The sequence below is a fragment of the Ammospiza nelsoni genome, chromosome 2 (genome assembly GCF_027579445.1).
Source record: "Ammospiza nelsoni isolate bAmmNel1 chromosome 2, bAmmNel1.pri, whole genome shotgun sequence".
Taxonomy (NCBI): Eukaryota; Metazoa; Chordata; class Aves; order Passeriformes; family Passerellidae; genus Ammospiza; species Ammospiza nelsoni.
The window spans coordinates 118,554,195-118,581,427 of record NC_080634.1 but is presented as its reverse complement, the minus strand read 5'-3'; the positions used below and the strand labels follow the sequence as shown (position 1 = coordinate 118,581,427).

General features: G+C 51.8%; 1 protein-coding gene across 1 annotated transcript in view; it reads left to right on the top strand.

Annotated features, from left to right (window-relative positions):
- RUNX1 (RUNX family transcription factor 1) overlaps nucleotides 1-24,121 on the top strand; it is a 204,719-nt gene extending 180,598 nt beyond the window's left edge. Inside the window, exons 7-8 of the mRNA XM_059466285.1 lie at nucleotides 16,836-16,997; nucleotides 21,487-24,121. Of these exons, the coding sequence (XP_059322268.1) occupies nucleotides 16,836-16,997; nucleotides 21,487-21,980 (656 nt within the window). The 3' untranslated portion in view covers nucleotides 21,981-24,121. The remainder of the gene's footprint in view (nucleotides 1-16,835; nucleotides 16,998-21,486) is intronic.
- Nucleotides 24,122-27,233: the final 3,112 nt, after the last annotated feature.

The following is a 27,233-nucleotide window of genomic DNA, read 5'->3' as shown; positions in this document are numbered from 1 at the left end:
GAGGAAGCAAAGCATCTCTTTGGGATTTGAAATGGATTTCTGACAAGGCTCTGAGCTGGGGCTTTCAGCACAAACTTCTGGCTTGACTCATTTCCCATCTGGGTTGTGCAGATCTCAAATCAGCCTGTGAGAGTTTTGGGGAGCAGATCCCTTGGGAGAGCTTCCAACAAGTCTGGTTTTGTTTAGGACCATAAGCAGTTCCTCAGTTGCCTTTCCAAACCCAGTCTGTGCGTGGTGCTCAGGCCGTACAAACAGATGTTCACGTGGAGAAGACCTCACCTCCCTTGTAAATCAAAGCTGCACTCTGGAGAGAGCTTTCATGCAGCAGCATTTCTCTCAAGGTGACCTCAGCTGTTCAAGAATGAAGGTTGCATTTGAAATGTCACTTATTTCCTCAGTCTAATGAGCCAGGGTGTCTTTAGATCATCAGAGATCTGCTCATTACCAGAAGTTGTTTTAATCCTGATCTGTGATGGGATTTAAAAGAATCCAAGCAGATTTTTGTCTGCCATCCTGAACAAGGGTTTGGGGGGTTGACTCGGTGCCTCTGGATGAATTCTCCTTTATTAGTTTCTAGGCTTTCTTCTGAGCACTTGGGATAGCACCATGAAAGTGGAAATGGCTGTCATCTCAAAGGCCTCTTTTGTACTGACAAAACTTCACCTTACCCACTCCTATTAATAATCTATTGCCATCCTAATTAGTTCACATCAAGGTCAGTGTTTGGTGGGGATAAAATGACTGTAAGCTCCAGAGACCAAGTTCGTCTTCCACTGCTTTCGTGCTGGAAAAGAGGAGGGAGCAGTGAAAGTGGAAAAGAAGAGATTGATGAGGACTTTTTGTTTATCTTTAGGCTAAAGGACTTGGATATGGAATAATTAGTTCAGAGCATCAGGAGCAACCTGTGAGACCCCTGAGGCCACGTTGTGTTCACCCATTTATCCCCCAGTGAGCTGCAGAAACTCCTTCATTCCATTCTCCTTTTCTTCAAGGCCTTGATTTTTCCAGAGGGAACAACACATCCAAAGGGATTCCAGCCTCGGGTTTGTGTGAAATGCAGACCCAGAGCTGGGAATGTTTTACTGTGACAGGAACTGGGACAGCCCAGAGCAGCTGGGGCTGCCCCTGCATCCCTGGCAGTGCCCAAGGCCAGGCTGGGCACTGGGGGTTGGAGCACCCTGGGGTAGATGAAGGTGTCCCTGCCCATGGCACTGACTGATCTTTAATGTCCCTCCCACCCCAAACCATTCCATGGTAGAAATTCTGTATGAAAGCAGTCACCTCTTTCCAATACATACTTCCATTTTTATTTTTTTTTTTTTTGAACTAAGCTTACGAATCTCTGAATTCTAAACAGATAAAGGATTTCATGAAGGAAAGACAGGAATTCTTGGTTTCAAGGCCTTTTGCCATGGCAGGGATGGGATGGGATGAGTTTTAGGGTTTGGGTCTGAGCTCCAGGGGCATCAGGACACCCTCACAGGAGCAGCAGGGTCGGGTCCAGCCCATGGCTGTGGAAGCTTTGCCCAGGAGAGGAAGGTGCAGCTTTGGCACCACAACATGAGAGGGATTTAAAGCTCTCAGAGTGTCCAAAGGAGGGACATGAGGATGGTGAAGGGTCTGGAGGGGCCGCATGAGGAGAGATTGTGTGAATTTGGATTGTCCAGCTGGAGCAGACGGGACTGAGGTCAGACTTCACTGGGATTGCAGTTTGTCCAAGGGACAGCTCCAATCTCTGCTCCGGCACAGGGACAGCACCAGGGAGGGGCTGGGACTGGGCCTGGAGGGATTTAGGTTTGGGTTTAGGGCAAGGTTCTTGCCCAGAGGGTGCTGGCACTGCCCAGGCTGCCCAGGGAATGGGCACGGCCCCAAGGCTGCCACAGCTCCAGGAGCCTTTGGGATGCCCAGGCTGGGATTTCAGGGGGTCTGGGCAGGGCAGGGCTGGCACTGGGGGATCCCTGGGGGTTTATTCCCACTCAGGATATTCCATCATTCCATGATTTAAGCACATGTCTGCAAGCAGTGACTCAGTGGCACTTCCAGGTGCTGGCTCAGGGAATATCTCTCCATTGCCTTTAGTCCTGCTTGACCCCATGACAGAGAAACTTCTGAGGTCTGTCCAGGCTGGGATTTCATTTCAGTGAGCTGCAGCCGTGTGTGCATTGTGTGTCTGTGTCTGACACAGTCATCACAGGGTATCTGTGCCATCCATCGAGGAGAAAAGCAGCTGTTCCCGGGCTGTGATTCACCCTCCTGGCTCGGCTGGGATGTCTCCCTTAGGGTGAAACAACTTGAACCCCACAAGTGTCTGCTCTGCCCTGCTGGCAGCAAAGTCTGCAGTCTAGACAGGCAGCTCCGAGGTCGGCACCTCGCAGTGGAGCTCTCAGGTGGGCTGGGCCAGCAGAGACGGCTTCATTTCACTTTATTCACCATTTACAGCTCGTGTTCGGGCTGTGCTCCCAGGGCATCGTTATAGCAATGTGCCCTCTGTTGACAGAGTGACAAAACTATTTTTTGTCTCCTTAAAAAGGAAAAAAAACCCAGAAGTTTCTCTCCTCGGTTAGGTAAAAAGACATCTCATAGCCCTGGGGGACTTCACCTCAAACTTAAGGACGGCAAATTGGACAGGAGCCAAAAAGTCCCACCTGAGCAATTTGCTAGAAAAAGAAGAGAACAAAGAAACCGATGGCTTTTGTGAGGTGTTTTACCGGAGCAGGAGGGCCTCTTGCACCTAGCTCAGTTTTTCTCTGTAAAGAGTTTTGTTACTTTGCCTTTTATTAAAACTTTTCTCTTTCCAACACTGCCACAGAAGCCATCCTGCTGCTTTTATGCCTTCTAAGGTAGCTGAGCTACCTTGGGTGTGACATAAATCTCCAAGAACTTATGAGACCTGGCTTGAGGAGTCCAATACATCACAGGATTTCCCAGCCCGGGCTCATTTCCCTGAGCGCTGCCCCCACCTGAGCCCGGCACGGGAATGGAGCAGCACAAAGCTGATAAATCACCCCGAGCTGTGCCTGTGGGTGAACTCTGCCCCCAGGGGTGACACCGGGCGATTCCCACGTGCTGTGACTCAGCTGAAGCCGAGCCTTGCCCTTCCCGTGCTCCAGCTCCGACCAGGATTGCAGCAATTCCTGGGGGGCAGCAGGAATTCATCACCTGGGAGCCATTCCTGGGGCTGGGGCGGCTCAGGGACAGCAGCGAGTGGCACCTGGAGCAGCTGGAGGCACACGAGGGCACGGGAGGTGCCACCCGGCAGGGTGTGGCAGCAGGGGCAGCTCCCACAGGTGATTCCCCTGATGATCAGAAGGGATCCTGAATCCCCCTGGAGCAGCTGGAGGCACACGAGGGCACGGGAGGTGTCACCTGGTAGAGTTTGGCACCTGGGCAGCTCCCACGGGTGATTTCCCTGCAGATCTGAGGGGATCCCAAATCCCCCTGGAGCAGCTGAAGGCATAGGAGGGCACAGGTGGCACAGGAGGTGTCACCTGGCAGGGTTTGGCCTGTGGGAGCTCCCACAGGTGATTCCCCTGCAGATCCAAGGGGATCCCAAATCCCCCTGGAGCAGCTGGAGGCACAGGAGGGCACAGGAGGTGCCACCTGGCAGAATTTGGCAGCTGAGGGCACAGGAGGGCACAGGAGGTGCCACCTGGCAGAATTTGGCAGCTGAGGGCACAGGAGAGCACAGGAGGGCACAGGAGGTGTCACCTGGCAGAATTTGGCAGCTGAGGGCACAGGAGGGCACAGGAGGGCACAGGAGGTGTCACCTGGCAGAATTTGGCAGCTGAGGGCACAGGAGGGCACAGGAGGGCACAGGAGGTGTCACCTGGCAGAATTTGGCAGCTGAGGGCACAGGAGGGCACAGGAGGTGCCACCTGGCAGAATTTGGCAGCTGAGGGCACAGGAGGGCACAGGAGGTGTCACCTGGCAGGGTTTGGCAGCTGAAGGCCCAGGAGGGCACAGGAGGTGTCACCTGGCAGGGTTTGGCAGCTGAAGGCCCAGGAGGGCACAGGAGGTGTCACCTGGCAGGGTTTGGCAGCTGAAGGCACAGGAGGGCACAGGAGGTGTCACCTGGCAGGGTTTGGCACCCGGGGCAGCTCCCACAGGTGATTCCCCTGCCGATTGCAGAGGTTGCGTTTCTCCCCGCGGATTTCCGGGCACAACAAGGGACAGCAGTGCTCGCTCCAGGAGGTGCCATCCCCTTGTCCCCGTGCGGGTCACCAGGGACGCCGCGCCCTCCCGCACAGCGGCTCGGTGTCACCTGCCGGGAGGGCACGGGGGTGGCACCAGCTGTCCCCGTTGTCCCTGTGCCGTGTCCCTGCAGTCCCGCTGTCCGTCTGGGCTTCGGGACACGCTCAGATAGGGCAGGACACGGCAGCGACACCGAGTCTGGCTCCTCCGGCAGCCGGGCAAGGTCAAGGCTGAATTCTTGAATTCTTCTTTTTTCATTCCTCGCCGGAGCGGGGAGGGAAGAGGAGGATGGGGGTGGGACGGAGTCTCCCTGCTGAACAAAACCTGCAGCTCTCGGGCTGACTCACACCTGCGAGACAAAGAACAATGAATGCATCCTTAATTGGCTGAACTCGCCTTTCCGAGCCGGGCTGTCAGCGCTGCTGTGCCCAGGAGGAGGAGGAGGAGAGGGATGGTTTGTGTTTCACCGAGCAGTTTTTAGTTTGTGTACGGACCTGCTGGGGCAGCAGCCGCGCTGCGATTGTGAAATCCCGCTCCTCACACTGGCTGCGCTTCCTGCTGCTGGCACTCGTAGAAGGTTTTTAGGGGATCCCTCAGAATGCTGCTGGTTTCTTTGGGGTGCAAAGCTCTGAGCAGCTCCTCCAGGCAGCATTAAACTCGAGGGATAAACATTATCTATATAAACATCCCCAGTTGCGTTCTCCTGCTGCCCTCAATCATCTCCAAATATCTCGCTGTCACTGCAGCATCAACTTCCTTGTCACGGATGCGAGGAGACTGAAGGAAACTTTTTTAAAACACCCATTGGGATGCACTCCTTTGGTTTTCCTCCTTCCCTGTCAGCTCTTTCTAAAGAAAAGCTGGCGAAAAAATCTTCACCAGCGCAGCTGGAACAGCCTCAGCCACCTCGTTTGGAAGGTTTGCGCTCGGGGCTGATGTTTGGCTGATTAACCTCAGGAGGTGAGAAAACTCCCTCATCCCCCATCCCAAAGGTTTCTTAGAGTCTCCAAACGCCCTCCAGCCTTCTCAAAACTCCGGGTACAGTGAAATAAAACGAAAGCAAACACTGAGGCTGGGAGGTGACTGCCTAAGATCCCTCTCCAGAGAACAGCCGGGGGTTTGGGAGCCTGTCCCACCCCGCGCGTGTCACCGTCACTGCCAGCCAGAAGGGCTCCTGTCACCTGCCGGCAGCCCCGCAGGGGCTTCGGGGACAGCAGGGATGGAGCTCTTACCCTGTAAATTCCCCCGGGAAGGAGAAACCCTCGGCAAACCCTCCCTGCGGAGCGCGGGGTGGCTCCGCGCTGTGCCCCCGCTGCCACAGGCTGGCACCGCCAGGGCACCGAACCCGCGGGGGCAACAAGGAGCCGCTGGTGGAATTTTACACTTGGCTCGGTAATTTTCCAGCGCCGAGAATGCCAGCCTTGTGCGGCCGCTGCCCTGCCCGGGACGGACTTTTGGAAAGTCCCCCTTATTGATGCTCATGACTAATGGCTTCGGCTGCCGGCAGTGCCACACCTCGCTCGCCGCGCTGGGATTTGCTGCGTCCCCAGGGAGGCGGCGAGAGGGCGACTGACTCATTTTGGATGCCTGGCTTCTGAGGGAGAGGAGCTCCGAGTCATTCCGCATCATTTCCCGGGTTTTTTGTGCTTCCCCCTGCTCCACCTGGAGCTGCTGGGGCAGGGAAAGGAGCGGGAAGAGAGGCAGAGACAGGAGCGAGGTGATGGCAAAAGCAGGGGAGGAGGAAAGGCCAAACTGGATTTTTTTTTTTTTTTTAAGGCAGCTTTTGGCATCTTTCTGCCGAGCTCAAAAGTACACGGAGTATTTCTGTGCTCACAGGTCATTTCCTCGATTGGGCAAGACACCTCTGTGAATGAACAAGCCCAGTCAAGAGCGTTCCTTGCCTCACACTCCGAGGGAAGAAGGCAAAGTGACACCACAAAAAAAAAAAGTTTCCCTTTGGGAAGATTAGCAAATGTAATGCAAATTAGATGTACATATTTATATTTTATATATTTTACTATTATATATATAATATATATAATTTATCTATATTTTATATATTATATATATAATATGTATAATATACATTATATTTTTTATATTTCATTTATATTTTATATTTTATTCTATTTATTAGACAGGGAAAGAGCCGGGAAAGGGGGACAAATGCCGTCCCCAGAAAAGCCTTTAGGGCAGTTCAGGAGCCGGCTCTTCTCCCGTGTGCCCCCAGGGTGGCACCCCCGGGCTGTTCCCAGCTCCCACCCAGCCCGTGCCCGCTCCAGGCCGGATCTGCGGAGCCGCTTTCGGGCTTTGCTGCGAGCGAGGGACAGAAATTTGTGCAGCTGCCGAGAGGAAAGCCTGGCAGCGGCGGCAGCGGCGCTTTCGCAACCGCTGTGGCCGTGCCGGGATGGGGCGGGGGATTTATGGGACGGAAATAGAGGGTGATGATGATGATGATGATGATGATGATGATGATGATGATGATGATGATGATGATGAAGGGTTCAGCGCTCGGGGCTGCCCGCGCCGCCTCTGCCCGTGCTGGCTGGGCAGAAATCACCTGGAGGAGGGGGCTGGGGCAGGGAACCGCAGGGGGAGAGGGCAGGGGGGGTCTGGGAGGCAGGGAGGGAGGGGGGAATGAGAGACAATGAGGGAGAGAATGAGGGGATGAGAGGGGGATGAAAGCAGCAGTGAGAGGAGGATGAAGGTGGGAATGAGAGGAGGATGAAGGCAGGAATGAGAGGGGGATGAAGGCGGCAGTGAGAGGAGGATGAAGGCGGGAATGAGAGCAGGATGAAGTGGCAGTGAGAGAGAATGAGAGGAGGATGAAGTGGCAGTGAGAGGAGGATGAAGGCAGGAATGGGAGGGGGATGAAGGCGGCAGCGAGAGGAAGATGAAGGCGGCAGTGAGAGGGGGATGAAGGCGGCAGCGAGAGGAAGATGAAGGCGGCAGTGAGAGGGGGATGAAGGCAGCAGTGAGAGGGGGATGAAGGCGGCAGTGAGAGGGGGATGAAGGTGGCAGCGAGAGGGGGATGAAGGCGGCAGTGAGAGGAAGATGAAGGCGGCAGTGAGAGGGGGATGAAGGCGGCAGCGAGAGGAAGATGAAGGCGGCAGTGAGAGGGGGATGAAGGTGGCAGCGAGAGGGGGATGAAGGCGGCAGTGAGAGGAAGATGAAGGCGGCAGTGAGAGGGGGATGAAAGCGGCAGTGAGAGGAGGATGAAGGCAGGAATGAGAGGGGGATGAAAGCGGCAGTGAGAGGGGGATGAAGGCGGCAGTGAGAGGGGGATGAAGGCGGCAGTGATAGGGGGATGAAGGCGGCAGCGAGAGGGGGATGAAGGCGGCAGTGAGAGGAAGATGAAGGCGGCAGTGAGAGGGGGATGAAGGCGGCAGTGAGAGGGGGATGAAGGCAGCAGTCAGACCCGTTCCGAGGTGTGCCTGCCCCTGCACAGCCTGACTCCCACGCTGCCCCTGCTGCTTTCCGCAGCTGCCGGGCCCGCGGGATCCCGCCGGGATCCGGGCTGGGAGCAGCAGCAGCAGCAGCAGCAGCAGCAGCAGCAGCAGTGTGTGACCTGCGGGTGACAAAAACGAGAGCAGGCTCCCGGTACTGAAGTGATTTCAGCGTTTATTGCAATAAAAGGCCCAAAGCAGGGGACTCATGGGCTGAGCAGGAGCGTTCCGTCCAGGATGCTGCAAGGCCTGTAGTGATGGTCCCGAGGGTCCAGGGGAACCCCACAGATTCAGTGGTCAGAATCCCCTTTTTTATCCTGTTTTTGTCCCTCTGGATTGGTTTCTGCTTGGATCCTTCATTTGCATGAAAGTTTTAGGCCTTGATTACAGCTCTGTCCAGGCTGGCTCCTGGTGCCCTTTACTGAGGTGTGTGATGGTATCTTGAGTACCTTATTACTGCCCTTTTACAGTAACCAAAATAACAGTAGATGTTAAAAACGAGAGCAGGCTCCTGGTGCAAGAGTGATTTCAGCGTTTATTCCAATAAAAGAAAGACCCAAAGCCAAGGGGCCCAGGCCGAGCAGGAGCGTTCCCTCGAGGATGCTGCAAGGCCTGCAGTGATGGCCCCGATAGAGCAGCACAGCTTCCCTGGGTCAGAAGTCCCTTTTTGTCCTGTTTTTGTCCCTCTGGATTGGTTTCTTTTTGGATCCTTCATTTGGATGAAGGTTTTAGGCCTTGATTGGCCATTACAGCTCTGTCCAGGCTGGCTCGTGGTGGACTTTACTGAGGTGTGTTATTGTATGTTGAGTACCTTATTTCTCATAACTACCCTTTTAACCCCTTTTACAGTAACTAAACTAACAGTACATGTTAAAAACGAGAGCAGGCTCCCTGTACTGAAATTATTTCAGCATTTATTACAATAAAAAGAAAGGTCTGAAGTCAGGAGGTCCAGGCCGAGCAGGAGCGTTCCCTCGAGGATGCTGCAAGGCCTGTAGTGGTGTCCCAGATGGATCTGCACACCTTCCCTGGCTCAGAAGCTCCTTTTTATCCTGCTTTTTGTCCCTCTGGATTGGTTTCTGCTTGGATCCTTCATTTGCATGAAGGTTTAAGGTGATTTAATTGATTGGCCATTGCAGCTCTGTCCAGGCTGGCTGTGGTGCGCTTTACTGAGGTGTGTGATGGTACCTTGAGTACCTGATTTCTTATAACCACCCTTTTAACCCCTTTTACAATATAATAACCAAACTAACAGTACATGCTTAACAATCTATCAGCTATTTTACAACAGTTTCTCACCTGTTTTTGACACGGGGACACACGGAGCTCTCCCTGCAATGCAGAATCACAGCAGGGCTCAGCCACATCCTCACGTCCGGGCAGCCCACAGTGCTCCAGGATCTGTCACCTGCTTTGGGTTTGGAGCTTTTAACGAGGCATTTTCTGGTCAGGATATAAAGATCTTGTGGAGGTTTCCCTTTAGCCAGCGTGGTGTGGTTGGTTTGTTTGTTATACTGAAATAGGGAGGGGGTTTTTGCTGTGGCCTCAAGGAAAAATCTGACCTGGGCTTTATGAATCACCCACTGAAAATTGCTGATTTATGGCTTCCTAGGGCTGGCAGGATAACAGCGTTTTTGGAGGGATCCTTTCATTTTTCCAAGAGAAGGTGCGGCTGCCCCTGGATCCCTGGCAGTGCCCAAGGCCAGGTTGGACACTGGGGCTGGAGCAGCCTGGGACAGGGGGAGGTGTCCCTGCCATGGCAGGGGTGGCACTTTAAGGTCCTTCCCAACCCAATCCAGGCTGGGATTATGGGATTCCATGAGCTGTGCCTTGCATTGTGCCCCCTCCAAAACAGAATCATGTGGAATTACCGTCCCAGGACTTCCTGTTTCTATGTCCCACTGATTTCTACATCCTCTGTGCTTTGGGGCAGTTTTCCAGTGTCCTGTGAGAGCTCAGGAGCTTCGCTGTGCTTTTGGCAGAGGCCTTCACCCTTCATCTTGAGGTGTGAAGGAATTTCTCACAATCCCAGAATGGTTTGGGATGGAAGGGACCTTAAATCCCCTCTTTGCACCCCCTGCCCTGAGCACGACACCATTCAGTGGATCAGGTTACTCTGCATTCTGTCCTGGGCTGTCAGGAACAGCTTTGGAGCCAAACTCTGCTCTGTGTCACACCCAGGAAAGGCTCCTGTCCCTGGCAGGTGTTTGTCTGTCCCCCTTGCCCAGGCAGGGCCTGCTGAGCAGGGATGGCTCCAGGTCTGGGTGTGGGGCTGGGAGGATGGGGAAGGGCCGTCCTGGAGAGGCTGAGAGGGTTTGGAATGTCCAGCTGGGGGAAAGGATACTGAGGGAGGGGAGACTCAGTGGGACTGCAGCTCCTGAGAGGAGCAGCTCTGATCCCTGCCCTGGCACAGGATCCTGGCTGGGGCTGGGCCTGCAGGGATTTAGGTTGGGTTTCAGGGCAAGGCTCTTGCCCAGAGGGTGCTGGCACTGCCCAGGGAATGGGCACGGCCCCGAGGCTGCCACAGCTCCAGGAGCTGCCAGGGATGCCCAGGCTGGGCTTGGTGGGCTCTGGGCTGGCACTGGGGGTCCCTGGGGGTTCATTACCACTCAGATATTCCATCACTGCGTGCCCGCTCCTCTGCCTCCCTCTCTGGGACCCCCACAGTGCCCTGAGCAGCAGGGATGCGTTTTTGGCCAATTCCCAGTTGGGGACAAACAGGAGCCGTTCCCAGAGCGCTGTGACGGCTCGGGGGAGCTGCAGCTCAGGGGTTTGGGGGGTTCAGGGGGGTCTGAAGCTCAGGAGGGGCTCGGGGGGGAGGGTTTAGGGGGGGTTGAGGGAGCTCAGGGGAGTCCGGAGGGGTTCCGGAGGATCTGGAGGGTCTCAGGGGGGACTCAGGAGGGTCCGAGGGAGCTCAGGTGGCTCAGAAGGGTCTGGGGGGGCTCAGGAGGGTCCACGGGAGCTCAGGGGGGTCCGGGGAGGGCTCAGGAGGAGCTCAGGGGGGTCCAGGGGAGCTCACGGGTTCAGGGGGTTCTGAGGGTGTCCGGGAACTCAGGGGGTCCTGGGGGTTTAGGGGGGTTTTGGAGGGCTTAGGGGTGTCCAGGGGAGCTCAGGGGGTTTTGGGGAGCTCAAAGGGGTTTTGGGGGGTTCAGAGGGATCCGGGGGGTCCAGGGGAGCTCAGGGGGATTTTGGGGGACTCAGGGGGGCTCAGAGGCTTCAGGGGGTTTTTGGTAGGTTCAGGGGGGTCCGGGGGGGGCTTTGGGGGGGCTCAAGGGGGTCCGGGGGAGGTCAGGGGGTTTTGGGTTTTTGGGGGGCTCAGGAGGGTCCGGGGGCTCCGCGGGGCCGGCGCTGCCCGGAGCGCCAGCGCCACCCAGCGGCCACAGCGCGTAACTGCACCCGCGGGCACAGCTGGGCCAGAGAACATCTGGGGAAACATCTGGGGAAACAGCTGGGAAACAACCGGGAAACAGCCGGGAAAGCAGCCCGAGCACCCCGCCAAGGGGAGCCCCGCTCTCCTCGGTAGTTTTTTTTCACCCCAGTCCCTCCCCCCGGAGCGCGCTTGGTTAAATCGTTAAAGGTTGCGCAACATCTGCACGGGTTAATTACAGCTGTTAATTACAGCTGCTGAGCGCCCGCCCGCAGAACGCGGCGATTTCGGGGCAATAAAACAAGACGAGACACGAAAGATGATGGTTCAATAGTCGGTGCTTAATGGGGTGTGAGGCGGAGGGAAGGGGACCGGAGAGCTCGTGATTGTGGGGAGGTGTGAATTATTGCACCATAATTCTGGCCCTGCAGGGGCTGCCTGCCATTAATAACTGTTTGCATGTTTGAAATGCGTTTTCTCACACCATCAAAAGCAGAAATGGAAAGCAATCGCTAGTAGGAGGACTGGGCAGCAGCTTCCCTTGTTTTGTGTTGGTTTGAGCTGCTTTTCAGTGATTTGGGGGATCCTGTTTGGCTTGAAAACTGTGCGGACCCAAAACTCTTCGGGTTATTTGTGTTGAAGTAGCTCTGCCTGGAAATCTCTTCACAGATATTCCCAGTTGGGAAGCAACTCCCGTTTATTTGCAGCAGATTTTCACCAGATTAACTTCAACCACTTCAGTTCCCCATGCCAAGCTACCAGCTCCTGAGCCCTCTTTATTTGGAAAGCAGGAAAGACTTTGTTGCTTTTTTTATGGGTTCAATTCCAACCCATTCCAGTTTAATTTTGGGAAACCTGAAAACTGAAGGAAAGCAGATATCCTCAAAATAAAATATTGTTTGAGGCCCTTGATCCAGCAGCTGGAAATGAAAACTGTGCTGGGAGCTGGGTTTGCCTCTTGGTACTGAAATTGGGCCATAAAAATGCAATTCCAGGGATGCTTTTCTCCACTTTTTATTAAAAAGAACTGGGAGGGTGGTGCCTGAGGTTATCAGCACAACCTGCTTTCATGTGTGTACATCTATAATTCACTGTATTTCCATCCCTCAGTAGAGTGCAGGCCCTTAACCAGGCTGATGGCAAAAAGGGAATCTTTAAGAGCGAGTTCAGGGATTGGGAATGCAGGTACCAAGACAGAAAATTGATTGGTTGCTTGAACCTTCACTTAAGAGAGACTTAATGGGATGAGGAGATTAATAAAGGGGGTCTCTGGGGCTGCTGGCATTGCTTTAGGAACCCCAGAGGTGAAGGTAACAGGAAATGGATGGGGCAGGGACTTCCAGGATTTTTGTGGACATTCTCACATAGATTTCGGTTCCTGATTTGATTTTTAGTCAAGATGCAGCTTTTGTGCACTGCTCCTCAGCACAGCAGGGCCAGGAGATCCTGGAGCTGAGCAAGGGCCTGGAGCAGCTCCGTGCCCAGGAAAGGCTGAGGGAGCTGGGGCTGCTCAGCCTGGAGAGGAGCCCCAGGGAGAGAGAGGGGCTGAGCCCTGCCTGGGCCTGCCTGTCCCTGTGTCTGTCCCTGTGTCTGTCCCTGTGTCTGTCCCTGTGTCTGTCCCTGGTGTCCCTGTGTCTGTCCCTGTGTCTGTCCCTGGCTGTCCCTGTGTCTGTCCCTGTGTCTGTCCCTGTGTCTGTCCCTGTGGCTGTCCCTGTGTCTGTCCCTGTGTCTGTCCCTGTGTCTGTCCCTGTGGCTGTCCCTGGCTGTCCCTGTGTCTGTCCCTGTGTCTGTCCCTGTGTCTGTCCCTGTGGCTGTCCCTGGCTGTCCCTGTGTCTGTCCCTGTGTCTGTCCCTGGCTGTCCCAGGAGCAGGGAGCTCATTCTGTCCCTGCTCTGGGCACTGCTGAGGGCACACCTGGAGTCTGTGCCCAGCTCTGGCCCCTCAGTTTGGGAAGGGCCTTGGGACACTGAGCATATCCAGAGGGGACAACGAGGCTGGAGAGGGAACACAAACCCTGTGAGGAAGCCCTGAGGGAGCTGGGGGTGCTCAGCCTGCAGAAAAGGAGACTCAGGGCTGCCCCCATCACTCTGCACAGCTCCTGAAAGGTGCCTGTGCTCACCTGGGGCTGGGCTCTTGCTGCAGCAGCACTGACACACCCAGAGCACACAGCCTCGAGCTGCACCAGGGGAAATACAGGCTGGAGAGCAGGGAAAAGGTTTTTGCAGCAAGGGTGAGAAGGTTCTGGAATGGCTGCCCGGGGAGGTGGTGGAGTCCCCGTGCCTGGGTGTGTTTAACAAAGCCTGGATGTGGCACTGGGGGCCAGGGCTCAGTTGGGGCTGGGCTGGACTCGATGGTCTTGGAGGTCTCTTCCAGCCCAGGGATTCTGTGAATTCTGGGAATTCTGTCTGTCCCTGTGTCTGTCCCTGTGTCTGTCCCTGTGTCTGTCCCTGGCTGCCCCCGTGTCTGTCCCTGTGTCTGTCCCTGGCTGTCCCTGTGTCTGTCCCTGTGTCTGTCCCTGTGTGCAGAGCTCAGAGCAGGCCCAGGCTCTGCTCCAGGCCCAGCAATGGCCCCAGAGCCACGGGCAGGGCCTGAGCCCAGCAATTCCCCTCACACGAGGCACAACTTCTGCCCTGGGCAGTGCCCAGCCCTGAGCAGAGCCCAGAGAGGGGCTCTGGGGGCTCCTCCTGGAACATTCCAGAATATAATCCCACAATCCCTGGGCTCTGGGGTGACGCAGAGGTGGCCCCGGTGACCCCAGGGTCCCTCCAACCTCACCCACCCTGGGGTGCTCATTTCAGTGGCACTGAAAGAAAGAAACCAGGTTTCAATCCACTCTTCTCGCAGTGTTCTGTAAATGTGTGACAAGATCCTGCTTCCTCCGTCTTGTCCTGCACCTCCTTCCTGGTGTCCATGGGATTCTGGGACTCTGGGGTACTGGGGTTGTGGAATTCTGGGATTCTGGATTTTGGGGATTCTGGGGTACACAGAGTCTGAGAATCCAAGATTCTGGGATTGTGCAATTCTGGGATTCTGAGATTCCAGGATTCCGGAATACTGGGATTCTGAGAGTCCAGAATTCTGGGATTCCAGGATTCTGGGATTCTGAGATTCTCGGCTTCCAGGATTCCGGGGTTCTGGAATTCTGGGCTTCTAAGATTGTGGGATTCTGAAATTCTGGGATTCTGAAATTCTGGGATTCCATGATTCTGGAATTCTGGGATTCCAAGATTCCAGGATTCTAGAATTCCAGAATTCAGGGATTCTGAGACTCCAGGTTTCAGGGATTCTGGAATTCTGGGATCCCAGGATTCTGAGATTCCCTGGATTCTGGAATTCTGGTATTTGGGATTCTGAGATTCCAGGATTCTGAGATTCCAGGATTCTGGAACTGTGGTGTTCTGGGATTCCAGGATTCTGGAACTCTGGAACTCTGGGATTCTGGGGTGCAGCTGAGCAGAGCCCTCGAAAAGGAGCTGACAGGGGGACCCGTGGCAGAGCACAGCCAGGGCTCCTGGGCTGTGCAAAGCACTTTCCATGTCCTGCCTGGGATTCCCTATTGGAATTCTGCTCCTGGGAGTCCAGCACTTGGGAGAGATCCTGAAATCCATGGAGTGCCTGCTGAAATTCAGGAGCTGCGGCTGCATGAGCCCCATTGCAGAGCCCCAAGCTGCAGTGTCACCCCAGGCCTGGCTCACTCTGGGGATGCTTTGGGTGGTTTGTGTTAATGCCACCCCCGGAGCTTGGATTCCCTCCTGTCCCTCCCTGTGCTCCTGAATCAACTCTGACTATAAATTAACAACCAGGTGATGCTGCAATCCAGAACACAACAGCTTTTGTGCTCTTCTTGTTCCTCCTAAAGCCCATTTGATGCAGCTGGATGTTGCTTTTTTTACCAACATGAGACAACTGATTTTTTTTTTGAAGGATGGCTGCCTGAAAAAAAAAATTAAATATTAATAATATCTGAATTTGAACTTGTTACTCAGCAGAAAAATCCAACTTCAATCTGCAGCTTCAGCAGTGGCTTTTGAGAAGCTGGGTGTTTTGGATAAATCCTGCCTTGTAAACAGATGGAACAAACAAAATGTAAAACTCATCTCCTTAAAGAACAACAAAAGAATATTTTCCAGATGGGCTTTCTGATGGGAGATCAAAGTCTTCATCTCAGACTTGGGAAATTTCCCTTCCTTGCTGGTATCAGTTTTATCTGCATGCAGATCATCCAGCATTTGGTTTTCTTTCAACAAAGGCAATTGTCTTAAAGGAGCTGCAGGAAGATGCTCTTAAAGCTGAAGAAAATAGAAAAGATTTTACTAAAAATAGGAGGGGGAATTTGGGTGGGTAGAGGGGAGAGGAAACTGTTTGATTCCTTTCATTTATGCAAAAATGAGATCTTTCAAAATCTCAGCTTCACCTGCAAAATGAAACAAGCAGGGAAGAGTTGAGGCAACTGATTTGGACCAACTCCTTTTTGGGCTCCTCTGATTCCAAACCTCATCCCAAGGGTACCTGTGGGCAGAAAAGAATCCCTTGGTGGCTTTGTGGAGTCTGTGTCCCCCAGGAACTGCAGTGACAAGGGGGGGAATGGTCCCAGTGCCAGAGGGCAGGGCTGGGTGGGATCCTGGCAATGAGGAATTGTTCCCTGGCAGGGCTGGCATGGAATTCCACCCCTGCATCCCTGGCAGTGCCCAAGGCCAGGCTGGGCACTGGGGACAGTGGGAGGTGGCCCTGCCATGGCAGGGGTGGCACTGGGTGGGATCTGAGCTCTCCTTGATGCCCTGCATGACAATTTTTGGCTAAAAGAGCTGTGGACACACAGCCCCAAAGACTGAGGAGGAGTTTTCCCCTTGGAAATTTTAATCTGCTTTTCCTTTTCTTCTTCTCTGGTGTTGGGGCGTGGGTTGGACTCGGTGACCTTAAAGGTCTGTTCCAACCCAGTGATTCTGTGTGTAATTTTGTGTATAATTTTTCCTGCCTGTTATTAATGGGAAACAGCGAAAAAGACTTCACAAGGAAAAAAAAAATTGACATGAAATGAAATGAAATAATAAAATAAAACAAGATAAAATAAAATAATAAAAATAATAACATTTAAAATAATTAAATATTGAATAAATTTAAATAAATTTAATGTTGAATTAAATATTTTAAATATTGAAATAATAATAAAAAGATAAAATGATAAAATAATGAAATGAAGGGAAGGGAAGGGAAGGGAAGGGAAGGGAAGGGAAGGGAAGGGAAGGGAAGGGAAGGGAAGGGAAGGGAAGGGAAGGGAAGGGAAGGGAAGGGAAGGGAAGGGAAGGGAAGGGAAGGGAAGGGAAGGGAAGGGAAGGGAAGGGAAGGGAAGGGAAGGGAAGGGAAGGGAAGGGAAGGGAAGGAAAGGAAAGGAAAGGAAAGGAAAGGAAAGGAAAGGAAAGGAAAGGAAAGGAAAGGAAAGGAAAGGAAAGGAAAGGAAAGGAAAGGAAAGGAAAGGAAAGGAAAAAGGAAAAAGGAAAGGAAAAAAGGAAAAAGGAAAGGAAAAAGGAAAAAGGAAAGGAAAAAGGAAAAAGGAAAAAGGAAAGGAAAAAGGAAAAAGGAAAGGAAAAAGGAAAAAGGAAAGGAAAAAGGAAAAAGGAAAGGAAAAAGGAAAAAGGAAAGGAAAAAGGAAAAAGGAAAGGAAAAAGGAAAAAGGAAAGGAAAAAGGAAAAAGGAAATAAAATAAAATAAAATAAAATAAAATAAAATAAAATAAAATAAAATAAAATAAAATAAAATAAAATAAAATAAAATAAAATAAAATAAAATAAAATAATGTTATAGAAGCACTCATGGGTGTGTTTGTGCTTGCAGACTCCCGGCAGGTGCAGCCCTCGCCGCCCTGGTCCTATGACCAGTCCTACCAGTACCTGGGCTCCATGGCCACGCCCGCCGTGCACCCGGCCACGCCCATCTCACCTGGCCGGGCCGGCGGCATCACCTCGCTCACGGCCGAGCTCTCCAGCCGCCTCTCGGGTAAGGACCAGCCCCGGGACACAGGGACACAGGGACACAGGGACACAGGGACACTCCCCGGGGGAAAAATGCTGGCCCTGTGCCCACACTGCTGCCCCCAAGCCAAGGGAGTGCTTCCCTGGTGACAAACTGCTGTCCCAACCCCTGGACTCTCCATGCCAAGGGGACCTTCCCTGGTGACAATCTGCTGTCCCAACCCCTGGACTCTCCATGCCAAGGGGACCTTCCCTGGTGACAATCTGCTGTCCCAACCCCTGGACTCTCCATGCCAAGGGAACCTTCCCTGGTGGCAAATTGGTGGCCCTGTCCCCAACCCTTGGGCTCTCCATGAGAAAGGGACACTTCCCTGGTGACAAACTGGTGGCCCTGTCCCCACCCCTGCTGCCCCCAAGCCAAGGGAATGCTTCCCTGGTGACAAACTGGTGGCCCTGTCTCCACCCTTGTGCCTTCCATGACAAAGGGACATTCTCCAGTGGCAAACTTGTGGCTTTGTCCCCACCCCTGGGCTCTCCATGCCAAGGGAACCTTCCCTGATGGCAAATTTGTGACCCTGTCCCCACCCTGGGACTTTCCATGACAAAGGGACAGTTCCCCAGTGGCAAACGGGTGGCCTGTCCCCATCCTGGCTGCCCCTAAGCCAAGAGAACCTTCCCTGGTGGAAAACTGGTGGCCCTGGTCCCCACCCCTAGGTTCTCCACACCAAGGGGACCTTTCCTGGTGGCAAATTTGTGACCCTGTCCCCACCCTGGGGCCTTCCATGACAAAGGGACAGTTCCCCATTGGCAAACGGGTGGCCCTGTCCCCAAGCCTGGGTTCTCCACACCAAGGGGACCTTCCCTGGTGGCAAACTGGTGTCCCTGTCCCCATCCCTGCTGCCCCCAAGCCAAGGGACACTTCCCTGGTGACAAACTGGTGGCCCAGGTGCTGCCCCAGCCCTTCAGGGGCTGTCTGGCAAAGCTCGTTCCGAGGGTCTGGGGGATTTGTGGGAAGAGCAGAGAAACGGAGAATTTTAATAAACAGAGAATTTCCACAAATGAGCTGTGTTGTGATAAACCAATCCCAGACTGGGCTGGGAAAGATCTCAAAGGTCATCAAATCCCAGCTGTGCCCCGTCCCCACCTTGTCCCCAGCCCAGAGCACCGAGTGCCACCTCCAGCCCCTCCCTGGGCAGCTCTTCCCAAGGCCTGAGCACCTTTCCAGGAGGAAATTCCATCTGGTGTCCAACCTGAATCCCAAAATGGGATTTGGGGTTTGGGGTGGGAGGAATCTTAAAGCCCATCCCGTTCCCTGCCAGGGACAGGGACCCTTCCCACCATCCCAGGGTTGCTCCTGGGGTTGGGAGCCCAACAGAGCACTGTCAAAAAAGAAGGAAAAGGAGGAAAAGCAACACTTTGAAGGTGTAGGGAGTGATTAAAGCTATTCAGATTGCCAAGGAATGGATGGCATTCCAAGGTACTCCAAGATCTTGCAGCTCTGTTTCCTTCCCTCCCCCTAAATCCAGAGCAGAGCACGGCAGGTTTTGGGTGGACATTTGCTGCAGGATGGTGGCGTTGGACATTTTAGATGTTGCACTGGATTTTCTTGTTTCCCATGTGTTGCAGACCTCTTTTCATTAAAATCTTTTCTGAGAAGTTTCAGCAACAAATGTAAACAATTGTTATCTGCTGCTGTGGAATGCAACAGGTCCACCTGTGATTGGCCCGTGTTGGATGTTTAAAATTAATGGCCAATCAAAGACTGAGCTATCTCGGACAGAGTCAGGGAGAGCTGCTTAGTTATCATTCTTTCTATTCTATTCTTAGCTTAGCTACCCTTCTGAGAACTTTTCTTCCCATTTCTTTTTAGTATAGTTATAATGTAATATATATATCATAAAACAATAAATCAAGACTTCTGATCGTGGGGTCAACATTCTCATCTCTCTGTCATCCTGAAAACCCCTGGGAACACAGTCACACCCATGTCCATCAAATCGTCCTGCAGAGCTTTAGAAGCCACCAGGAAAACGGGAGTGAATTCCACCCCAATCCCACCCTGACCTGCACATCTTGAAGCAGTCTGTGCGTGCAGCAGCAGGAATTTTCTAGAAATGAGTGAGAGCCGTATCATTCTAATTTGCATACAGCTTTTGCAAAAGTCCCTCCTTTAACTCCACATCTTGCTCTCGTTTGAAGACTCAGGGTTTCTCCTGAGATCAGAGGGAACCACTTGAACGTGCTCCAGCCTGCTCTGCTGCTGTCCTGTAGAGCTTGCTTTGAAAGCCTCACACCAAATCTAAATTATTTGCTAGGTCTGGGTGATAAGTGCATTGTAAAGAGGACTGAAAACACAGAAAACTTTTCAGAAAAAGCCATTTCTTTTTTTTTAAAGCCTGTAAAATTTCTCATTCTTTATTTATACAGAATTAGAAATCAAAAATTTAAAAAAAAATAATTTAGAATTCCCCTTAGTTTTCCACCAGGTCCTTCTCCACAGAGCTGCTTTTTCTGCCCACGGCCACAGGGATTTTCCTTGGAGCTGGCAGAGTTTCTCCATGCCTTGTGAAGAAACCTGGAAAGGTTTTGTTCCCACATCAGCCTCCTTCTTTTCCTGTTCTAATTCCTTACATTAAATGTCATTCAGCATTCCTGGGAGAATCCGTCACAACCTTTTCTGTCACCCACACTTGACAAAAATCTTCTCTTTGGCAGAGCAAAGAGCAAATCTGAGGAGGATTTTAGGCCCTCCCAACTGAAGACGTGGTGTCTCCAAGGAAAAACAACAATGTGGGAGATATTTGAACCATCTTGACATAAAATGTCATTACTCTGCCTTTTGCCAGGGCAGAAGGAACCCTCCTCTGATGAACAATGTATCCAGACAGTTTTAGGAAGTTTCTTGAGGTGTGGAAGCAGCATTTAAAATTTGGCAGATGCCACCTTCCCCTTGCCTCCTGCAGAGCTCCTGCTGCTCCATTCCATCCTTTGTTTGCCCACGTTAGACCTAAAGGTGATGGGGTTTAGGGGAACGAAATGGGTTCCCATTAATTTTCCAGGGGAAAACAAAGGATGGTAAATTCTGAAGGAAGCAAAGAGCAAGTTCAGAGCTCTTCTGAGAAATTCAGGCTCCTCAAGGCAGGCTGATGTGTCCTGCTGAGCTTTCAGAGCTTGGCTCTGGAGTGTGTCTGCTCCAAGAATCCCAGACTCCGTCTGCTCCAGCTTGGAATCTGGGGAGCGCCAAGAGCTTTGTTTTCCCTCTGCTCCTCCTCAGGAGTATTTCCTTCAGCACACGGCTCCTCGGCTGCAGACTCCACGCCTTGGCTGCTGGGAGAAGTTGTCTTTCTTCTGGAAATAATTTTTTTCCGTAATTATTGTTGTTATCTTAACGAGGCAGAGCTGCCAGCTCTGGAGATGAGACCTTCCATTCACCTGAGTCACGATGAGGATCCTTCCTAAAGAGGATCTGCTGCTCTTGTTTAATCTGGGCATGGAAAGAGAGGATGGGACTGGACATAATTCCATGGATGTCAGAGAAAGCAGAGCAGGATTTGACTCTCCTGTGGAAAGAGTGAGAGGAAAGGAGCTGTGCCAGAGGAAGCTCAGCTTGGACCCCAGGAGCAATTTGCCCATGGAAAGGGAGCTCAGGCCTTGGCAGGGGCTGCCCAGGGAGCTTTGCAGTGCCCATCCCTGCAGGTGTGCCCTGGAGGTGGCACTGAGTGCTCTGGGCTGGGCACAAGGTGCCCATGGGGCACAGATGGCACTGCATGGGCTGGCAGGGCTGTGCCAGCCCTTCCAGGGATTCTGTAAGGAGCTGGGAAGGGGCTGGAGCCCCAGGAGGGGCTGAGGGGCTGGAAGGGGCTGCAGAATCCCTGAGGAGCTGGAAGGGGCTGCAGAATCCCTGAGGAGCTGGAAGGGGCTGAGGCTGGAGCAAAGGAGGCTCAGGGGCCCTTGTGGCTCTGCACAAGTCCCTGCCAGGAGGGCACAGCCGGGGGGGTCGGGCTCTGCTCCAGGGAACAGGGACAGGAGCAGAGGAAGAAACACAGAATCACAGAATAATGAGGTTGGAAGAGACCTCTAAGATCATCCAGTCCAAGCTATGCCCAAACACCTCAAGTAGACTACAGCACCAAGTTCCATGTTCAGTCTTTTAAACACATCCAGAGATGGTGATTCTACCACCTCCCTGGGAAGAGCATTCCAGTACTTTATTATTCTTTCGGTGAAATTTTTTTCCTAATATCCAACCTATACCTTCCTTGACGTAGCTTCAGACAGCCTCAGGCTGGGCCAGGGCAGGCCCAGCTTGGACAGCAGCAGGAATTTGCCTATGGAAAGGGTGCTCAGGCCTTGGCAGTGCCCATCCCTAGCGGTGCCCAAGGCCTGGACATGGCACTCAGTTCAACAAGCTGGGCACAGGGCACAGCTGGGCCTGGATGATCTCCGAGGTTCCTCCTTTCCTCATTCATTCTGGCGATCCCATAACATTCCTCTCCCTCCGTTCCCTTGCCCAGGAGCGTCCGAGCTGACGGCGTTCAGCGACCCCCGGGTGGGCATCGAGCGCTCCTTCCCGGCGCTGCCGTCCATCTCCGACCCGCGCATGCACTACCCGGGCGCCTTCACCTACACGCCCACGCCCGTCAGCTCCGCCATCGGCATCGGCATGTCGGCCATGTCCACGGCCTCCAGGTACCACACGTACCTCCCGCCGCCCTACCCCGGCTCCTCGCAGGCCCAGGGCGGCCCCTTCCAGACCGGCTCCCCCTCGTACCACCTGTACTACGGCACCTCGGCCGGCTCCTACCAGTTCTCCATGATCTCGGGTGGGGAGCGCTCGCCGCCGCGCATCCACCCGCCCTGCACCAACGCCTCCACGGGCTCCGCGCTGCTCAACCCCAGCCTGCCCAACCAGAGCGACGTGGTGGAGGCCGAAGGCAGCCACAGCAACTCGCCCACCAACATGGCCAGCACGGCCAGGCTGGAGGAGGCCGTGTGGAGGCCCTACTGAGGATGAGGAGGTCAGGAAGGAGCTCGAGGGTCAGGACTTCACGCGCTTCCCGTTGCCCGGCGCCCGGAGGGATCCCAGAAACTTCCCCGCGGGCCCTGCCGCGTTCATCCACGAGTTTCAGGAGCAAACCCTTGGGAAGTCAGCGCTCCCAGGGGTGGTGGCTCTCGTTGCCAGGCCCTGGCAAAGGATTCCCGGCAGGAGAACGAGCTCCTGGGAAGGAGGAGGCCCCAGTTGGTGGTGCAGAGGTAGCGAGGGTGGATAGAAGGGTATCCAGCCTGATTCCAGGCCTGTGGCTTCCCAACGTGCCTGGGCTTGAAGGTCTCCACAGCCCTAAAAGAGAATTTTGGTTCACTTCTATTTTTAAGACTTAAAACCTTAAAAAAAAAATCCAAAAAACAAAGATAAATCTTAGTGAGTTTACTGCATCTTAGGGACATCTTAAGTGTAAGGACGTATAGGAAGATTCCCAGAGGGAAACTGTGAACGCTTCTGTTTTCGCAATGCTGTGAATGAGAGGTTTTATATGTTGGACTTCATTCTTTCTTTTCTTTGTTTTGTTTGTATATTCCAAAGAATATGGAGGTTTTTTATTGCTGTTTTTTTTTTTGTTTGTTTTATTTTGTTTTGGGTTTAGGTTTTTTGGTGTTTTTTGGTTTTGTTTTGTTTTCTTTTTTTAGGATGCAGCTCATCCTGCTTTGCATCTGATTTGTTTTATTTCTCTTGGCACCTTATAAATTGCAAAAAAAAAAAAGATTTTGCTCTTTTTTTGTTTTAATCATGCTTGCTTCTTTCTTGCTTTGTCAACTGAAAGAATCAGCCCCTTTTTCAATTAGTTAATTTAACTTTTTATCTCTTGGACTTTTTTTTTTTAACACAATGGCTACAGCCTTGGGTCATTTTCAACTACTGTATTTCTTTGATGAGTTGATTGATATTTATGCCTGATATTTAGATTTTTCTTATTTGTTGATACTATTATTATTTAAATATGCCTATATTAAAAAAAATATCAGCAATTGCCTTTTTTTGGTAGCAGCCAAAGTCAAATTTCTCACATTGAAAAACGCTGGAATAACGATGGGCAAAAGTGACCTCTGAATTCCCTAAAAATATTGTTTACAATTACCTTGCTCTCATTTTACTCAGCTTAGGTCCTCGAAGGCATTGAGGTGTCCAGTTCCTGCTGGAAGGCACCAAAATCCCTGGGAATTTCTGTCCCTTTCCAAGTGGTGGAGTCATCTCTCCCTCCTCCTCCTTTGTCACCAGTGGTGACCCTCAGGATCAAGAATCAGGACATAGATACTTCCTAAGGCAAATTCAATATTCCCTAATTAAATACCTGCCCACTGCAGGGCCAGGACACAGGGAATGGCTCCCAGTGCCAGAGGGCAGGGCTGGATGGGAACTGGGAATTAGGAATTGTTCCCTGGCAGGGTAGGAGGCCCTGGAATAGAATTCCCAGAGCAGCCGTGGCCGCCCCTGGATCCTGGCAGTGTCCAAGGCCAGGTTGGAGCACTCTGGGACAGTGGAAGGGGTCCCTGTCCATGGCAATTTTGGTGGATGAGCTTTAAGATCCCTCCCAAGCCAAAGCATTCCCTGGTTCTGGGATTCCCAGGGCAAGGGGGAAGTCCTGGCTCTGATGGAATCGGGGTGAGATTTGCTGCCAGGATTTCTGTGCGGCACGAAAGCCACGTTCCGCTCTGCTGGCAAACACGTCCCTTCCTGGAAAGCTCCAGAAAAGCCAGGGCCAGGACAACCCTCCCATTTGCATCTTCTGGGAGAAGAGCAGGGGTATTTAAAGCTGGTGTAGCCAATGTTGTGCCCTGTAGTAAATCTACAAGGGTTTTACTAGGAGCAGGTTCAGGAGCCGTCACGGCCGCCCATCGCCCCAGCACAAACATATCAGATGTCACTGTAACGTTTTTGGCACTATTTTATTGAGGGTTTGCTCTGAATGCAGCTCTTGTACTACTCCTGAACTCCAAACTGCTGATGTTGACACGTGTGAGTCCCAAATGAGCTGATTATTATTTAATGTACCTCTCAAACCAGAGAAACAATTGCAGGTCAACTCAAGAGAGTATTTGAAAGCAGGACTTCAGATCAGTGTTTGATGTTTAAAAAAAAAAAAAAAGTTAAAAGGATTCAAATTAAAAAGATCCTTGGCTGCAGGCAGCAAAACAGCTGGACTTATTTAAAACCATTTGTTTTTCAAGTTTTCTCTTTTTTTATATATATATATGATTTTGCTTCTTTGTTTGAGTTGGATGCAGTAGCACTTTGGTACTGAAAAGAATCGAAGAATTTTCACTGTCCATGAGGTTGTTTTTGTGCAGAAAATAGGGAGTGTTTCAAGAGATCTCAGCAAAAGCCCAGAATGTTTCTGTTAAAAACATGGTCTTGTGCTTTTAATGAAATATCCTTTCTATTTCCAGAGTTTGCTCTGAAAAAAAGACAGAAAACATCCAAATTTTATCAGAAATAAATATTGAAAGTTTGGAAACCCTGCTGAATACAGAAATACAGAGACCCCCACAGCTGTAGCATTTCTATAGTTGGACTCTCACCTCTTCAGTACCCTAAAAAAAAGTCCCCCAGCACTGAGCAGTAGCTCTGTTGCAGAATCCATTCGGCACATTCTGTGCAATTCAAACCCTAATTTCTTACAGCTCTCAATTAAAATGGTAATTGATTACAGCTCTCACATCTGCCTTGTGACTGGACCACCAAAGTTCACAGAGCTGGGAGTGAAACACAGCAGGGAGGGAGAGGAGAGGAGCTTGGAGGAGCCAGGAAGGGCCAGGTGACCTGGAGAGGGAATTTTAACAAAAGCAGGGAGTGACAGGAGGAGGGGGATGGTACTAAGATGAAGGAGGGCAGGGTTAGATGGGATATGTGGAATAAATTAATTCCTGTGAAATTTTTGAGGCCCTGTCACAGAGTGCCCAGAGAGGTTGTGGCTTCTCCATCCCTGGCAGTGCCCAAGGCCAGGTTGGACACTGGGGCTTGGAGCACCTGGGACAGTGGGAGGTGTCCCTGCCATGGCAGGGGTGGCGCTGGGTGGCTTTAAGGTCCCTTCCAACCCAAACCATTCCATGATTTGATGATTCCATGAGTTCAGCCCAGTGGTAGAAGTGAGGTTAGTGTGGCCACCAAGGTGAGCCCAATGTGGCCACCAAGGTGAGCTCAATGTGGTCACCAAGGTGAGCCCAATGTGGCCACCAAGGTGAGCCCAATGTGGCCACCAAGGTGAGCTCAGTGTGGCCACCAAGGTGAGCCCAATGTGGCCACCAAGGTGAGCTCAATGTGGCCACCAAGGTGAGGTTGTTGTGGCCACCAAGGTGAGGTTGTTGTGGCCACCAAGGTGAGCTCAATGTGGCCACCAAGGTGAGCCCAATGTGGCCACCAAGGTGAGCTCAATGTGGTCACCAAGGTGAGCTCAATGTGGTCACCAAGGTGAGGTTGTTGTGGCCACCAAGGTGAGGTTGTTGTGGCCACCAAGGTGAGCTCAATGTGGCCACCAAGGTGAGCTCAATGTGGTCACCAAGGTGAGGTTGTTGTGGCCACCAAGGTGAGCTCAATGTGGCCACCAAGGTGAGCTCAATGTGGCCACCAAGGTGAGGTTGTTGTGGCCACCAAGGTGAGGTTGTTGTGGTCACCACATTGCCAGGCCTGTGGGACACCACAACCTCCTTTCTGCCCCAGCCCTTTCAGCCCCCAGGACTGAAACCCACCCACCCTGGAAGCTCAAAAACCAGGGATTCACAGGAACAGGGAGCTGGCAACTCTGAGACCCTAAATCAAACATTTCTTATGTCTGTGCCTCTCCTTTGTCTCCACTCATGCTAAAGGTGAGAATTTGGCTCTCCCTGGTGTGAACAGGATGAGGAAATGCAGAACTGGCCACCACCACTTTTCCCTGTGTCCTTACTGACACTTTTCTGGAATTTCTCAGTGTTTCCCATGTTTTTATTGCCAGCAACCAAATTTTGGAGTCCAACCTCTCTGGATATGTCCAGCACTGCAAAGGAAAGGAAAAGCCAAGTTCGTTATCCCTGGCAATTAATCTGTTTAATTAATCACTGTGGGTTTCAGTGTATTCACTCACCAGAAACCACACTTTACTCAAATATTTGGTTTTGTAGCCATCACTAAGGATGGCAAAGTTTTTCAAGGCTGTGAAAATGCTCTCATGTCTTTCCTCTTATATTTTAAGAGCACATAGCAGGCAGAAAAAAAGATATTTGGATAAAACATTTCCCCCATGCCCATCTCCAAATTAGAGTGCAAAAATATCTATTTTTATATGGCTATAATATATACATTTATAAAATTTTGTCATCCTGGGTGCTGTATGGAATCAGAAAATTAGAATTCTTGTGCTTCTGCTCTGGAGCTGCAGTAAGCAGAGTGCTTTAGGTACCTCACCCTCCCAAAATTCAGCTCCTGGCTGTCCTTACTCTCAGCTTGGGTGCTCCTTTCACAAGACACAGCTCAAACATCTTCAACATAAATTTTGCTGGCTCTGAGGACAAATATTTCCCTCTCCAACAACATTTAAAGTCATTTAAGAGTTCCTGCTGGCTCCCAGGGCATTGAGAGGAGCTGTAATGCAGGGAGAAGAGGGTGCAGAGAGCATCCCTGCTGGGAAGGGTTTGATTTGTACAAATTCTCCACCGGGAATGGAGAGAAATCCTCTCCTCCAAACAGCCTTTGCCAAAACATCCCCAATTTCCTGAGCTCTTCAGACATTCGCTGCTGCTTCCTGGGTGCCCTTTTCCGTGGCTGTGGCTGAAATTCAGGGAGGAGTGGATCCGTTTTCTGTCCTCAGAGCAAATCTCTGCCCTGTTTTCCTGCCTTGTTCCATTTCCCGTTGGGTTTTTGTTCTCCTCACTGGGTCAGTCCCAACCACTGGGCTTTTTTCTCCTTGTCCTTCCAGGGTTGCATCCCCACAGTTACTTGTATTTATGTCTGTAAATAGATTTCCAAAGCTTCCTAGCCAAAATATTTAGTGCTTGTAATTACTCTGCATTTTTCTGGTTTTTGTTTTTTTTTTTCTGTGTTTTTAATGAACTTACCTTTGTGTTTGCTGAAATACTGTAGTGAGACTTATTTCTTTTCCAAATTAGTTATTTTTAGGCTTCAAGAGGAACTACATTTTATTCACTTTTGTAAACAGTTATAGCATGGTCTCTATCCAACATCCTTCACTTTTTTGTGGTAGGGGAGAAACAAACGTGCAAAAAAAAAAAA